The sequence below is a fragment of the Anolis carolinensis genome, chromosome 2, assembly GCF_035594765.1.
Source record: "Anolis carolinensis isolate JA03-04 chromosome 2, rAnoCar3.1.pri, whole genome shotgun sequence".
In the NCBI taxonomy this organism is placed as follows: domain Eukaryota; kingdom Metazoa; phylum Chordata; class Lepidosauria; order Squamata; family Dactyloidae; genus Anolis; species Anolis carolinensis.
The window spans coordinates 159,690,438-159,707,402 of record NC_085842.1 but is presented as its reverse complement, the minus strand read 5'-3'; the positions used below and the strand labels follow the sequence as shown (position 1 = coordinate 159,707,402).

The following is a 16,965-nucleotide window of genomic DNA, read 5'->3' as shown; positions in this document are numbered from 1 at the left end:
CTCATAATGTTGTCTAGACATCTCCATAGGAAGGTTATCTTACTTTTTGGTGGAAGTGGGAAAGTACTGAAGTGGCTTTGCAAGATGTTAGGAGGATTGGAATCCTCAAATGTATGGACTGAAGTAATTTAAGGGTGATCCCGATGTCCTTAAAAATCTATAGAAATGTGACTGGAGAAGTCTTCAGCTGGCAGAGTGGTCCCAGGAGCCTTTTTTTTGTTTGACTTGAGATGCCTTACTGTTCTGCCTCCATGAACTGGAAGGAACCATAGCACGAAGGACAGATCGGAGATTGTATTTGGTGAAACAAAATATTTTATTAATAGACAAAATGGATCTCTTTTCCTCTTGTTGCCACTATGAAGTGTCTTGTGAGGAAAGAAATCTTTAAGTCTATGCAGTTCTGGATAGATATTGCCACAGAGTATAAAGTCTTGTCATGACTGGATTCTTTGTAGCTTTGAGGTGACTAATACAATGTTGTCATGACTTTCTCTATTGCTGTAGTGTATGGCTTTTTAATCTAATCTGGGTACAGTTTATTTATTTATTTATTTATTTATTTCCATCATTTATATGCCGCCCTTCTCACCCGAAGGGACTCAGGGCGGCTCACAATACAGTAGAAAAATAAAACATAGCAATTAAAACTATCAATTTAAAACAATCCAATAAATACATTTAAAACAGTTCCGACATGACGTGATTTTCTGTGCTCCTTTTGCTTCCTACACTTCCTTCCAGTGCTTCACCAACTGACAAAATCTAACTGACAAAAAATAACTGCCATTTCAGGCTGGCAGGAGTCAAGGCTAAGCTCCGCCCCTTTAGAATCTTAAAGGGACAGGGCAGCAGGTAATGTTTTGCCTCCTTGTGGCATGACACAGTCATTAGACTTCCAGGGATCTTCCATCCAGTCCAGTCTAGCCAACTGACCCTCATTAGAATGTCGTTTGCATCATAACATTCTCCAGCCTCCCAGAATTCTGTGGTTGCTATGATGACATGCAAGACCATTGTGATGTGTCAGTTCTATGGCTTTTCTTAACTGCCAGCTACATGGAGCAGATCTCACATTGATGACCATCACCCCAGCTTTCAAATTGATTTGAAAACGCAGCGGAAAGTTCCATAGATTACCCTCCAAAGGAACGAAGCGGGACCGCAGCAGACTATTATTAAAAGACTTTTTTTCATCATTTTCCCCTTCCCTGAACTATGTAACAAATCCCCCCAATAAAAGTAGCATTTATTTTAACAATAACACTCTCTATCTGGTTATTTTGTATCTCTCTCTGACTCCTTCCCTTGCATGCATTTTCTCTCCCTCCCGTCCCTTTAAACTCCGGTTGAGGTTTCTCTGCCATAGATTAACATGGCGGTCGATATAAATTGGCTCATATCTCTATCAAAATTACCCCTAGAACGCTCCTCTTTTAGTCCTAACCCTTTCTAAGGCTCCTGACTCGAAGACAACCAGCAGACCCGGAATCGGTCCAGTTTTCGGCACCCCAACAGCTGACTGTCAAACAGGACGGACGGCTCCTTTTCAAGCCAAGCTGCTGCTTTATCCCGGGTTTTCCTCTCCCCGCGACCCGCGGAAAGGGTTTAAAGAGATCCCTAGCCCCTTTCTGTGTACTGGGGACGGGGGAATCGCTCTCTCGCGGGGGAGACATAGTTCTCCAAGGACCCTCACCCTCTACAGCTGCCAGGGGGTGACGGACGGGTGCACTCCACGTTCCATGCATACTTTTGTGATTTTATGAAGAAGAAGAACACTCTTCCCCAGACCTACCCTTGGACTTATGAAATCCTATACCTCCAAAGACTTACTAACCCATATGTGCCCCTTCCCCATGCCATCTCTATGAATTCCCTATGAACTCTTTCTCCTCATGTATTTGTGAATTTTCATATTCTATGTACATGACTCACTGTTGTATGAATTTCAAATCGTTGGGCTAACTTCATGGATTGTGAAATCATGCTGCTTGAACCCTACTTCTATGTTGGATTCCCCAGATGTTGTGAACTTCGTTCCTATCAAATGTTTCCTATTGCTCATTTCTATTGTTTATATCATTCATGATTCCCCTTTATGCAATGTCACCCACCTTTATGGATTCTCCTTTATCTCCTTTATCTACCTATCTGCCTATATGTATTTGTACTCTTTGGGATCCCCGGAAAATATGTGTTTTTCCCAGCTGGGTTTATGTTCCAACTTTATTTTTATTTTCATTTTATCCCATATAATTGTCAGATCATGAAATCAAATGGGAAATATTATGACCCCAACCTGAACTCTAGCCCCCTGACTCAGACCTCCCTTCCCAAAAACAAAAGGGATAATCTGCCACCGTTTAATCCAATCTCATTCCGATCGCATGGACAATATAGGGTATAGAGTCACCAAATTCCTAAAGGTGACTCGCCCCCAAGGCAAACATTGTCATATTCCAGGCTGGGACGCCGCTGGAAGGCATCCTGTGGGGCCCGTCAATGACGGCTCATCATCACCCATCACCACTTCCCGTCTGACACCCCAAGGCATATCTAAAATCTGTGAACGTGACAGGACCCCGGACACCCTTGATGGGTGCCATTAATTCCTTTAGAAATCGGCTGGGCCAGAATTAATCTGATATTTCCTGTCCGGTCACCTCATTGTTTCAACAGCTCCCGCCTCCTCCTCTCTGATTGGCCCGAGGGGGGACAAAAAACGGCTCCCCATTGGGCCAGCAGAGCAAGGCGGGAAACGAAAGCCCGCCTCGTTCAACCTTCTAGCCTATCCACGATCAGATGGGCGGGGAAGCGGGGCGGGAAATTCAAAGGGCTGTCAGACCAAAACATTGTATAAATATGACTTTATTTGAAACATATGGGACGCTAGTAGATTGAATGATCACTATTAGCGTCCTTTTCAGCTGAATTGCTCAATAAAACTCCTTGGCGGATTTTCCTTCAACTTGGCGGACCTTCTTCATTTCAGGCTTCAGGTTGTATTGCGGCTTATATTCTCCAATTTGGCTTCGCCAAGGTCCGTTCCCTCAGGACCGGGTCGGGTCTCTCTTAAAGGGCCCGATCCCCTAAAGTGCGGTCGACAACAACATCACTGTTTCCTTTTAGTAGTAGCTCTAATATCTCACTGCTTCTTTAGGATCTAGATCTGGAACAGGATCTCTTCGTTGTTTGGGCCAGGTGTGTCCATATGGCTGATAAAGAGGGACAACTATTAAACCTTTTTTTGTATTAGATCAGACGCTAAATAGGCAGCCAACTGAATGCTCAGAAAAACTAGCAGAGAACTTTCCTTCCGTGGCAGTGCCTGAACCCACTACTGTCAAGGCTCAGCCCATTCTACCAAATACTGAGGAACTCTCTACCTCCTGCTATGTGTCTTTCCACAACCTTGGCTTTCCCACTATTTGTTTCCATAAACCTTCATCTCCCACTATGTCTCCACATCCCTCTACTTCCTACGGAGTCCTTCAGGATTGATAACCTTTCACCACCAGCTATGTCCTTTGTCCTCCAGAAGCTTCCACTGCCCGCTATGTTCCTCGCTTTCCACAACCCATTACCTCCCACTATTTTCTTTAACCTCTAGAATCTTCCTCTTTCTGCTGTCTTCCTCAATCTATACAACCCTCTATCTCTTTCTATGTGCCCCACTGAACAGAATCACTTTGTCCATAAGGAGCATTTTGGGAGGCTTCAGTATTCCACCAGAGCCATACCTTACCGCATTCAGCTACCCTGTTTCCAGGAGGGAATGGGCCTCATTTTGTACCCCAGCTCCCCTTGCCTAGCATTCCCCATCCAGAGGATGATCACTCTTTATATGGGCATCTCTTCCCACCCATCCCAACCAATGCCTGACTTCCCTTCCAGAAGATGGGGAACCCAGCCTTCCCCATGGACAGCCTCCTTTTCTTTTCATGAACATCAAAGACTCCAAAGGTAAACATCTCTCGCTTATAAATCAAAGATCAGGCTGGAGATTTGGGCTGATCTGGGGGGCTGGCTTTGCAACCGAGAATTACAATTTCTTTTTGCAGCTAGTAACTGGTGTAAGGGAAAGGAAACTTTGTCCTCCAGATCCCAGTGGACAGCTGAAGAGATCTTGTACCTGGTAAGACAGATATGTGAGAGTCAAGCCAATTGATGTTACTGAGTTAAATATTCATAAAAAAGGGGTGATGTAGAAGGTGGGCCTTTGTAACTGAATGATTGAAAAGGCCAATGGCCATCTGTCGCATTTTGAAACATCAAATTATACCTCCTGGAGGATTTACCAGCAAGGATAAGAATGGTCCAAGGGAGGCATGGGGTTGGGAGCTACAAAAGCCTTTGGAGAAAGGCATGTTCTCTGCCCCTGGTTTAGATGCTGCTTTTACCCCAGATAGATTTTTTTCTCATAGGTATGGGAAGAATAACTGAGATGAACTGGTGCTTGATGCTTCTCTTTCTGCATCAACTGCCGCCTCTCCTGGAAGCCTCCCCTTGGGCTTTGATGGGGAGAAGAGGAAGAAGTGAGGCCAGAGGAGAGAGAGTGAGAATCCATCTGGGAGTCTAACCAGGAAAAGAAATGTCATGTCCCATGAAGGAGAGACCTCTGAGGGAGGCTCATGTAACATAAATGTGCAAGGGAAGAAAGGGGAAGAAAAGCCCACTTGTGTTGATCCTGCGCACCTAACCTCCAGGACCAATGTGATGCAGCAGATGCTGGAGTCCATCCAGGTCTTCCTTCCTCTGAAGAAGAGGTTCCCATCCCATCTGGCTCATCATGGAGGAGCAGCAGCCCATTCAGGAGACGAGGAAGCGCCGGTTTCAGAAGGCTAGGGAAGAAGCGGCCTGCTAGATCACACCGGGCAGGGTCTGCTTCTTTGAACAAAGGTGCGACATGGAGATTTCCAATTATTACAGCTACCCTGATGTACTCTTGAGGATATATCTATATATCTATCTATCTATCCTCAAGAGTACATCAGGGTATCTGTTTATATATATATATATATATATATATATATATATATATATATATATATACTAGCTGTGCCCGGCCACGCGTTGCTGTGGCGAAGAATGGTGGTAGGGGAAATAAAGTATTGAGGAATTGGTGGTAGTTAAGGTAAAGGGTAAACGTTTTCCCCTGACGTTAAGTCCAGTCATGTCTGATTCTGGGGGTTGGTGCTCATCTCCATTTCTAAGCCGAAGAGCCGTCGTTGTCTGTAGACTCCTCCAAGGTCATGTGGGATGACTGCATGGAGCAGCGTTACCTTCCCACCGGAGCAGTACCTATTGATGCACTCACATTTACATGTTTTTGAACTTCTGGGTTGGCAGAAGCTGGGGCTAACAGTGGGGGCTCTGTCAGTTCCCCCAATTCAAACCTGCGACCTTTCGGTCCAGAAGTTCAGCAGCTCAGCGCTTTAACATGCTGTGCCATCAGGGGACATTATTTCCTAAAGGTTGTGAATATACAATATTTCTGATTGTTTTTTTTTTGTCTGTTGGAGGCAAGTATGAATGCTGCAATTAGGAAAAATGATTAGGATGTAATGGCCTTGCAGATTTAAAGCCTAGCTGTTTCCTCCCTGAGTGATTTTTTTGTTGGGAGGCGTTAGCTGGCCCTGATTGTTTCCTGTCTGGAATTACCTTGTTTTCAGAGTGGTGTTGTTTGCGATATTTTATATGCTTCTACTGTCTGTGGCCCTGAGAAAACAGAGGATTGGCCAGACTTTGATGATGGGAATCCTTTGTTGGGAGGTGTTAGCTGGCCCTGATTGTTTTCTGTGTGGAATTCCCCTATTTTCAGAGTGTTGTTCTTTATTTAGTGTTCTGATTTTAGAGATTGTATTGTTCTGTTTTATTATACCACATTAATTTTTATATATTCTGATTTTAGTGTTTTTGAATACTTGGAGCCAGATTGTATTCATTTTCACGGTTGACCGCAACACAATAATAATAATAATAATAATAATAATAATAATAATAATAATAAGGATAGTAATGATAGTAATAATAATGACTTTGGTAATACATAGTGCTTCACTGCCTTCTCAGCTTCCTTTTTGGAAGAATCCTTTCTTGGGAGGTGTTAGCTGGCCCTGATTGTTTCCTTTGTGGAATTTCCAATTTCCTTGCTTTATTTACTTTCTTTATTTCTTTATTTCTTTATTACTATCCTGGTTTTAGATATTATATTGTTCTGCATTATTCTATCCTAGAAATTATTTCATATCAAAGTAGAATCTCACTTATCCAACATTCGATTATACAATGTTCTGGATTATCCAACACAGTCTGCCTTTTCATAATCAATGTTTTTGTAGTCAGTGTTTCAAATTCATTATGATATTTTACTGGTAAATTTGTAAATACAGTACAGTAGAGTCTCACTTATCCAACATAAGTGGGCTGGCAAAATGTTGGATAAGCGAATATGTTGGATAATAAGGAGGCATTAAGGAAAAGCCTATTAAATATCAAATTAGGTTATGATTTTACAAATGAAACACCAAAACATCATGTTAGACAACAAATTTGGCAGAAAAAGTAGTTCAATACGCAGTAATGCTATGTAGTAATTACTGTATTTATGAATTTAGCAATATATCATGATATATTGAAAACATTGACTACAAAAATGCGTTGGATAATCCAGATCGTTGGATAAGCGAGTGTTGGATAAGTGAGACTCTACTGTAATTACTACATAGCATTACTGCGCATGGAACTACCTTTTCTGTCAAATTTGTTGTATAATATGATGTTTTGATGCTTAATTTGTATAACGATTACCTAATTTGATGTTTAATCAGCTTTTCCTGAATCCCTTCTTATTATCCAATATATTTACTTATCCTGCCGGCCTGTTTATGTTGGATAAGTGAGAGTCTACTGTATATTGATCATCTTATATTATCTGCTTAGAACTGGAGGCCCCTTCTTCGCAGTTGTATAAAATGCACACTGAAGTGGATTATATGGAAGTGTGGAGTCAAGATAATCCAGTGCAAAGCAGATAATATAAGATTATAAATGGGTTATATAGCTGTGTGGAAGGGCCTTGAGTCTACACTGCCATATAATCCAGTGCAAATTAGATAATCTGTGGAAGAAGCCTAAGTGAGGCCTAAATTTGCCTGTCCCCTAATTGAAACCTGGCTGTCCCTTGGTTGCTAGGCAACGAAGTGGGCAGAGATTAGCCCTCTAAACTGGCAGCAATTGGATAAAAACAATTATTGCTCTCCCTCTAATTAGGACTTTATTTTTCTTTTCTTTTTGTTGTATCAACCTTGAGGCGTGGATGATGGGTTGTGTTGTCAAATTTCGAGGTTGGGGGGCCTGTAGTTTTGTTGTTTTGTCCACTGCCCTGATGCCATCACTCTTTTATATATATAGATATATCATGGGGGTGTTCTTAGTTAACTGAATATGATCTAATCTGAATTTTAATACTCAAGATCTGCAGCTTGCCAATTGTTTTATTTGGTAATTTTCTCTTGTTTAATACTGTTGTATTTTTCCTTTATTTTATATTGTTGTACTTTTATGTTGTGTGTGTGTTGTGTGTGTGTTATATATATGAGAATGGCCTATGGTCTAGGCCAGTGGTTCTGTGAGTCCCCAGATGTTTTGGCCTTAACTCCCAGGAATCCTAATAGCTGGTAAACTGGCTGGGATTTCTGGGAGTTGTAGGCCAAAACACCTGGGAACCCACAGGTTGAGAACCACTGGTCTAGGGATTAATAAAAATCCAATAGTTTTGTTTTGATTAAGGACATATTAGTTTATAGATTACTAGCTGTGCCCGGCCACGCGTTGCTGTGGCTTAGTCTGGTGGTGTTGGTCAGTTTACATTAGGTTGTATTTATGCTGTGACCTCCACCCTTCTTTATACTCACATTAGTAGTAGTATTTGAAGTCTGTTACCTTCTTCAATTTTTCAGTTTTGTGGGTCCGGATTGTGTTTTGTGGTGTGATTGTGTTGTTACAATCGGGAGGCAAGGCTTTTGCGTTGTTTTGCCAAGTTTCGTATTTCTGGGGCGTTTAATTGTGTTGTTATAGTCATGATGCATTGTTGTGAGTTTTGTGCATCTGGATTGTGGTTTTGTGGTGTGGTTGTATTGTTAGAACCAGGAGGCAAGGCTTTTGCGTTGTGTTGTCAAGTTTTGTATTTCTGGGGCGTTTAGTTGTGTTGTTATAGTCACGATGTATTGTTGTGAGTTTTATGGGTCCGGATTGTGGTTTTGTGGTGTGGTTGTGTTGTTACAACCGGGAGGCAAGGCTTTTGCGTTGTGTTGCCAAGTTTTGTATTTCTAGGGCATTTAGTTGTGTTGTTATAGTCATGATGTGTTGTTGTGAGTTTTGTGGGTCTGGATTGTGGTTTTGTGGTGTGGTTGTGTTGTTGTAACCTGGAGGCAAGCCTTTTGCATTGTGTTGCCAAATTTCGTATTTCTGGGATGTTTAGTTTTGTTGTTATAGTCACTGCGCAAACAACGTTATCATTTTATATATATAGATTTATTCTGAATCTTCCTCTCATTCCACTATTTTTTAAAGCACTTTCCTATATTTATTCATAAGTCAAATAAATGTTAAGTTTTCTATTTATTATTTGCTGTTTTGATTGTTTTCTTTAAGGTTTTTTTCCTTTGGTATTGCAGTAAGTGTGTACATAACACAACGGTTCTGGATTCTTTGGCGTAATAAGATTTTTGCAGAATAGCTGGAAAAGACGGCACCCAAATTGCTGGGCAGCCTTTGTTCCTGTGGTAGGAGAGGAGGGACCTGGGAGCACATGGTGGCTCCCAGAGAGGCATTGCAGCTGCCAGGAGCAGCCTCCTCCAAAGCATGCTAGGAGCTGATTGGCATCCTTTCTTTGATACTAAAGACAGCATAACCTTCATGCCTTGTAGCCAGTTAGCATTATCATCCATATATTTAACTGTGCAAATTGCTGGCTGTCACTACATATTATGGAAGAATTCTGTGGGAAGAATTACTGTTTGAGTATAGGTATTTTGAGTTAACAAATAGCTACTTTTTTCCTGAAATGTTATGCTTGTGCTAGCATTGATTCTTCACTGATGTGTGTGAGTAGCCTTTAGCTCTGTTTGAAAAATGTGTTACAAGTTATAATGTTGCCTCTGATATATTACATTTGGAGTAATGATTCCATTTGCACAAAACAAGCAAAGGCTGGTAATATTACTTTTTAACAAGAAATAATCTGCCAACAAATATGGAAAACAAAATAAGTACGCTCAGAATGGGAATGATTAGTATATACCCCAGTCCTAAGAAAGGAATGACTATTGAACAACACCAGGAATGACTATTGAACAATTTCACTGCTCTCTCACACAAATGATATGATGCTCAAGACTTTACAAGAAAGAGTTTTAGCATATGTGGAGCAAGAAATGCTATAGATGTCCAAACTGAGTTTAGAAAAAAGAGGCACTAGGGATCATATTGCAAACATACAATGGATAGTGGCATGCACTTTCAGAAGGAAATTAATCTGTGCTTTATACATTACAGAAAAGCCTCTGACTGAGTGGATTAGGAGACATTATTATTTGTTTTAAAAGAAATGGGATTGCCACAACATCTGATTATTCCGGTTCATAACCTCTAACTTTTTATGCGTCTTTTCATCAGTGACACAAACACGGACTTCATCCCAATTGTGTTACTTGTTAATGTAGAAGAGGCAGAAAAGTTTTGGTTTTTCAATGAAATGCACTTAGAAACCAAAGTAAACAATTATCTCTTTCTTTCCCCACCACACCTGCCCCTCCACTTTTTACATTCATATTATGGACATGTGAAGTACAGGTACTAATTTAGTCATCATATAACTTTTCAAACACCAGCATTTTATGTTCACTTTTCGATGTACCAGAAAATACTCTTAAGTATATCCAAAATGCTTTCCTTTTACTTAATTCATCTCTGTAGGTAGGGGAGAAAGTACAAGGACTACCAAGGCAAAGATCAGAGTTTTCTCATTAGTCAACAGCATGTCAGTTTTAAAATTGTTTTTACACACAATACATGGAATGCACCACGCTTAAGTTAAATTAAAGAGAAAAAAATCACACTGTGTAGTTTTCCCTGCTTTACTCTGCTTTATATTGTTTAGGTCTCTTATTCTTTTTAGCTGTGTATTCTAACCATTCTCTTCTGGATTAGATTGCTATTCACATTTACACATGAAAAACTCATAGTTGATAGATACTTCCATGGCTGAGCATGTACTGAAAAACAGTCCCTGTACTTGTAAAGATCTAGGCTTTCAGTATGCATAATTGCAATTCCAGTGCCATTCCAGAAAGACTGTTTCATAGCACCCACCTCTACGGTGCTGTACGGTCACTGTATGTTTCCCAGTGCTGATGATAACAGTGCATACAATGCAAGGGTTTTCCCTCTTGCATGCCTGTTGGTTCCAGGTGACAGTCTCCTTTTGTTGTCGTCATTATATGTGTAAATCTGTTCTTCTCCCACAAAACCAATATCACTGGAAAACATACATGTGTGGGCACACTTTTAAATATATGCATAAATAAATTCTCATTCACACCATAGTGCCTCTCCAGTCAATGCAGAGGCATGCTCAAGAGCAGTGGTCCCCAACCTTTGGTCCTACAGATGTTTGGGACTTCAGCTCCCACAATTCCTAAGAGCTGGCAAGCTGGCAGGGATTTTTGGGTGTTGAAGTCCAAAACAACGGTAGGACCAAAGGTTGGGAACCACTGCTCAAGAGGAAAGATAGATCAGGTATCAGTTAGCACCATGGGGTGTGCAACTACTGGGAATATCAGGGGTTGTATGTCCCATGGTACTGGTATTCTCACTTTGAGCACAGGTGAGGAATCCAGTGGTGTGAGAGCAGGGCTAGGCCAAGACATGTTGCTGTTTGGGGCCTCCTACCTGGTTCACAGGACACCCAGATTAAACCTTTACTATACTACAGAATTAAAGCAGTTTGATGCCACTTTATCTGCCATGGCTCAGTGCTACAGAATCCTGGGAGTTGTCATATTCCAAGGTCTTCACCCCTCTTTGCCAAAGAGTGCCAGTGCCCCATCAAACTATAACTTCCAGGATTACATAGCATCGATCCATGGCTGTTAAAGTGGTGTCAAATGGTATTAATTCTACAGTGCAGATGCACCCCCACCCAAACTCTCTAGCTTAAGGGAGCTCACCTTACCTCATGGCAGGGCTGGCTCTGAGTAAGAACATCTTGTGTTTGTATGTTCACCTTCTAGATTAAGACTGCTTTTTCCAATGTATTCCACCCCTCTCCAATCTTTGTAGCTGCCATTACTAATATATATAAATCTGCACTGTGAATGATTGCTGCCAGCAATGTGGTGTATTCCTCTGTTACTACAGTATGTTCCATTAAAACAAAATAACAGCACACAAATCAGGTTTTGTGACCCTTTTCTGCAATAAAGCGAAGGAGGAAAAGGCCGAGTCTCCATGGTTGAGATCATCCTTTATATCATTGTTAAGAGGAGCAAGTTTTGATATACAATGCATTTGTCATCTTCTTGTGCTTCCTATGAAAATGTGTACATAGTACAGATACCAGAGAGAATTCAACACTTTATACACTTGAAGGCATTCAGAGATTGGTAGTTGGAAAAAAATTATAATGGCACAATATCAAGGCTTTTGATTCTACTAGATGGTTATATACATTGGCATGGTGCATATAGAGATGTGGGTATGTATATATCTATATATATATATGTACATATATATAATAATATATATCATATATTTTATATATAAGAAATACAAAATGAGCATGAAATAGTAAAAATGGACAAACAAATGGGAGGGGGGAAAGGTCAAGTTTGAGCCCTATCTTCAAAAGCTTTCAAGCAGAAAAGTAAAGACAGTCAAAAGAAATGAAAGAAAAACAAGAGGGGAAACCTTCAAAGTCATGAACCTACTAGAATGGTCCCTGGAAAAAAATTCTGGCCATGTCAGAATGGCAACATCTTTGGGAAATTAGGGCCTGGTTATATTCAGGAGGCTAAACACAAACTATAGAAAGAAGTCCAGACCAATAAGGATCAAAATAAAATAAAGCTCTTAAAAATGGCAAGATTTTATTGCAAAAGCTCTTAAAGATAAGGAGAACTTTGGCCTTGGATGCTGCGCATACAGCATGTTGAACATAATGTTGGGAGAAGAGGCTGAACTGGGACAGAGAATGGGGCAGGCACTAGATGCTCTATGGCCCAGGCTGGAAGGGAGCCAAATCTCTTCAAATAGTTGGATAAAGGGAAGACTCATCTGGTAACTTGCCCATGGATATTAAAACCCTCTCCAGGCTGATGAGTCTAAGGAACAGCTTCAAGGCCTGGGCTGAAGGACACCCTTGGGACTTCTTCTTCAGCCCTTAATTGATTCTGGGGGGAATGCTTTTTCCTCCCAATACTTATAGGCTCCTAAGGCATAGAAAGAACACTCAACCCACATCCTCTGCCACTTGGTAGGTCTGAAAATAAACTAGCCCACCACATATCCATCAAGATCATCCAGAATCACTATAATTCTTTCATCCCCTCAGCTGGACCACATTATAATTTGAGTCAATCCACTGATTTAATCTGTTGAGAGCATGAGCCAACTCCAGCTGAGCTATCAAAATAGTAGCAAGAGAGCACATCATTCTTTGTTATCGGCAACCGTGGAAGTTGGTCTGAAGTGGATCTAGTCCTGGCCACTATAGCTCCCCTGAGCCCCATCCTTATCCAACTGTAGACAGATATATCCCGAGGGACACAACATATCTATAACCTCTCAGAACAGAGTAAGATCAATTCAGGTTCATTTACTCAAAAGAAATCTGAGCAAACCTTCTCCCATGAAGGAGGTGAGGTTACTCTTTTGATCTGATTGTGTGGCTGGAATCATTCTGCTGTATAACCTCAGCGATTTAAATACGGCTTATTCAGGAGTGAGAGTGAGTAGGTGAAGTCAGCCACTTTTGTAGAGAGTTCAGTTCCTTGATCTGTTATCGCAGCTATCACCATCAACCCATCTTCTTTGTCTCACTCAGGCTGGAGCTGTGGATAATAGACTTAAGCCTGGGTGGAAACAAGTGCTATAAAATGAAGCCCAAACCACTCTGCTTTAACTTTGCTGTAACTCAACCCTCAACCTGACTTGTGAAAGTCCTATTCCAAAGGAAACTCTCTGTTGTGGATTAACATTTAATGCAATGGTTGGCTCCAAAGCAAATTTGATGACCCCCCATGTCACAAACAGGTTGTAACATGGGTGTTGCAAAACAGGACTTTTGGATTTCCTTAAGAGTGAAACCAGAAGGCCTGTCTTTCAAAACTTTGCAAGACAGACACTTCCCTGAGCTGTTCTTTATTTTGGTGTCTGGTGACAATGCGTAATAGCAGAATGTTTCACATTGCTAGCTTGAGCTTGGCCTGGAGACCCTCTGTCATTTCTCCCTGACAGTTGATAATTATGGTCATCAGCAAACTTAGCTGAAAGATAGGACAGATTCTTGGCTGTCTATAGGAATGAGAGAATAACACATTTTCTGTATTACTATAAAGCAAGACTGCCCATGTCACTTTCCTACAGGATCCCACTGTTCTTTTAAGAGCCATGTCCTGAGGCCAGCTGGCAGAAACTGATATGGTATGATGCCCCTATGCATTTGCACATCCAGAGGAATAAAGGTGTCTTGTTTCTGCCTGCAGAACTGAACTAAAGGTTGCCATGCCACTGTAAAGAGGAAACCCAAGCTGAAATGTAGAGCAGTCTACTTTGTTCTCCTTTCAGCTGATGCAGAACCCAGAAGCCAAACTTCTTTGAACAAAATCGGGTGGTGTGTCCCACTGAGGATCCTGGAAAATGGCAGACCTCTAGAAACCATAATACTTGATAATGTTCACCATAACTTCTAAGAACATGCACAACGGGTGTGTGTGTGTGTGTGGGGGGGGGAGCGTTATAATGCTGATATGTTACATTTGGGAACAATTCATCCACCAGTCATTTGTCAGCCTTTCTCATGATGGGGGACAGGATGTTTGAAGGGATGGTGTGGATGAGACAGACAAGACTCACACCCAGAGCAGAGTCCAGACTGAACCAAAAGAGAAACTGCTAGTTGGATGAGACAAGCAGATGATAACCTGCCCTATTTAAACCACCCTTATAATTCAGTCACATTCTTGCTACAGGGGAAACCTTAGAATGGCCTCCCACAGAAGACAGGAAGGGGTCGCCAGACGGTGGGTGGGTGGGGCAAGGGGAGGGAGAGGGTAAGGGAAATATGCAGCACCTCCTTTGGACAGGTTGAGTCAATTCCATACAATGGAACAACATGGTGAGCATCCTGGCTAGTCCTCCTGTAGGTACTTCTTGGCATCAAGATTAAAAGAGAGAGGCCTTTGCACACGATGGCCACCCCCACACAAGGCTTGCTATGGGCATGGAGCAGGATGGAGACAGAAGGAGGGACAAATTGACAGTCAAGATTTCTGTGTGTGTGTGGAGATTGAAGAAGGCAATGCCCTCACGTCCACTTGACATTTGAGACGGTTCTCCTGGCAGCTTTTCTGTTGAGTTGCGAGTCCAAGGGCATCAGTGGGATAGGAGCAGAAGCCTGGAGTGGGCCTGGCAGCCCAGACTGCCATTTCTGTCCATGTGCGTATCACTGTCTCGGCCTGGGGTGGCGGGGGTTGAGGAGGGGCTGGATTCAGCTGCCTCTCCTGGGAGTCTGAGATAGGAGCCCTGGTAAGTCAGTTGGCAGGTTCGTGGGCTGGGCTGGGCCAGGGCTGCTCAGCATGGGCCCTTCCCTTTGGTAGTGTTAGTTGTACATCCAGTTGTCAATTAGCAGGTAAAGTCCTCGAAGGTCCCCCGGGCCGGGTGGTGAGGTAGGATGTTGGCTGCGTACGTCATGCCTGCTGGGTGGCCTCTGATGTTCTCGCATGGATTCTAGGAAGTAGCAGAAAGAAGATAAGCACAGACATGTAGAGACCATGAAAGTAGTATGATAAATATGTCAGAAGCAGGGGACTGGGGGATGGGCTTATGATCCCAGGATTTGAGGGCTTCAGAAAAGAGGCTATCAGTGGCCCTGTTAAATGGCAAGACCAGAGGCTAATCCAACTACTGTATTTAGTCGAAGATAAGCTGAGTTTTTCAGCCCTTATTTATGAGCTGAAAAAGCCTCCCCCAGCTTATAATTGTGTCAAGGTCAAGGCTGGCAACGGAGCCTGCAGGCTATTGCTTGCAATATGTGATCTATTTCTCTCTTCTTCTTCCTTATCAATGTGTTTACTTTTGCAAAGCCTCCCTCGCTCTTAATCAAGGGAATGTTTTGAAAAGAGAGACACCCTTGCAAGTCAGGAAGAAGAAAAATATATATTCATTAATCTTATGAAAGCATTTTCCTCTGAAATATTTGTTAAACTCTCCTAAAGATATATAGGCATTAACCCCTTGCAATCTTTTGCAATCTCTATGTACCTTTATATGTGTATCTATCTATATACATTAATTTTATATATGAATTTCCCCTCATACGTTTGCAGGTCTTTGTAAATCCTTTATACATATAGATCCATGTACCTGTGTATTTACAGCCATACATATACATTATTTTTATATATAAATTTACCCTCATATGTTTGCAAGTCTCTGCAAATATCTATATAAAGAGAGATGTCTGGATAGATATGAATATATTCTGACCTACCTATACATAGGGCTTGCAAATATTACAGGGGGAAATGAACACACAAATATATATAGACATGTCTAGATAGATATGAATGAATGAATATATATATATATATATATATATATATATATATATATATATATATATATTAATATTATAGGGCTTGCAAATATTGTAGGGGAAATGCACACACACACACACACAGAGGGATTTGCAAACGTTTCAGGGGGAAATGCATATGTGAAATTAGTATCTATAATTATAGATCTATAGCTCTGCATTATTTATATAAGCATTGAATGTTTGCCTGTTACTATGTTGGAAGCCGGCCTGAGTCCCCATGGGGAGATAGGGTGGGATCCAAATGAAGTTGTTGTTATTATTATTATTATTATTATTATTATTATTATTATTATTATTATTATTATTATTAGGTTATTGTTGATACCATATTGTTTTTGTTGCCCCTACTTTTCCACTTATAGAGCTAGTTTATTGCTTTTCTTTGAAATACAGTAAATACTCAAAAACATTTAACCTACTGATGCCTCGATTAATGAAATTTTATTGGTATCTATTTTTATTTTGAAATTTACCTGTAACTGCTGCATTTCCCACCCTCGGCTTATACTCGAGTCAATAAGTTATCCCAGTTTTTTTGTGATAAAATTAGGTGCCTCGGCTTATATTCGGGTTGGCTTATACTCAAGTATATATGGTACTTATAATAAATATGGACACATACCCTGTTTCCCTGAAAATAAGACATCCCTGAAAAATAAGACCTAGTAGAAGTTTTGCTCAATTGCTAAATATAAGGCCTCCCCTGAAAGTAAGACCTAGGAACGTTTTTGTTTGGAAGCATGCCCGCCAAACAGAACACCAGAGCATGCAGGGTTGGTAAATGTACATACCAGCTGTACATGAAATTCTTGATAGGATTCAGAGTTTTTGTCTGGTTACGTTGGTTTGTGATGACAACTACTGTACAGTATATAATAAATGTTCATTTTTTGTTCAACAATAAATGTGAATTCTTCTTCATGGAAAAATAAGACATCCCCTGCAAATAAGACCTAGAGCATGTTTGGGAGCAAAAATTAATATAAGACACTGTCTTATTTTCGGGGAAACACGGTATGTAAATTGAAATAATGCAATTTATGGAGACACAACATGTCTCGTGAAAATCTTTCATTGATATTTTA

At 41.1% G+C, this 16,965-nt stretch overlaps 1 protein-coding gene and 1 long non-coding RNA gene across 7 annotated transcripts in view; one reads left to right on the top strand and one right to left on the bottom strand.

The window, feature by feature from the left end:
- The window catches only part of LOC134296320 (uncharacterized), a 56,147-nt gene that overhangs the window by 23,010 nt on the left and 16,172 nt on the right, over positions 1-16,965 (top strand). For 3 of the 4 annotated variants that reach the window (XR_010003021.1, XR_010003019.1, XR_010003020.1), the window contains exon 3: positions 4,425-5,041. This is a non-coding gene — a long non-coding RNA (uncharacterized LOC134296320). Of the gene's footprint in view, positions 1-4,424; positions 5,042-16,965 lie in introns of those variants that run through there. The other variant, XR_010003022.1, reaches the window with a different exon arrangement.
- The window catches only part of asic1 (acid sensing ion channel subunit 1), a 248,702-nt gene continuing 243,245 nt past the window's right edge, over positions 11,509-16,965 (bottom strand). For all 3 annotated transcript variants that reach the window (XM_062970950.1, XM_008103967.3, XM_008103968.3), the window contains one exon: positions 11,509-15,009. In XM_062970950.1, the coding sequence (XP_062827020.1) occupies positions 14,905-15,009 (105 nt within the window). In that variant the 3' untranslated portion in view covers positions 11,509-14,904. The remainder of the gene's footprint in view (positions 15,010-16,965) is intronic.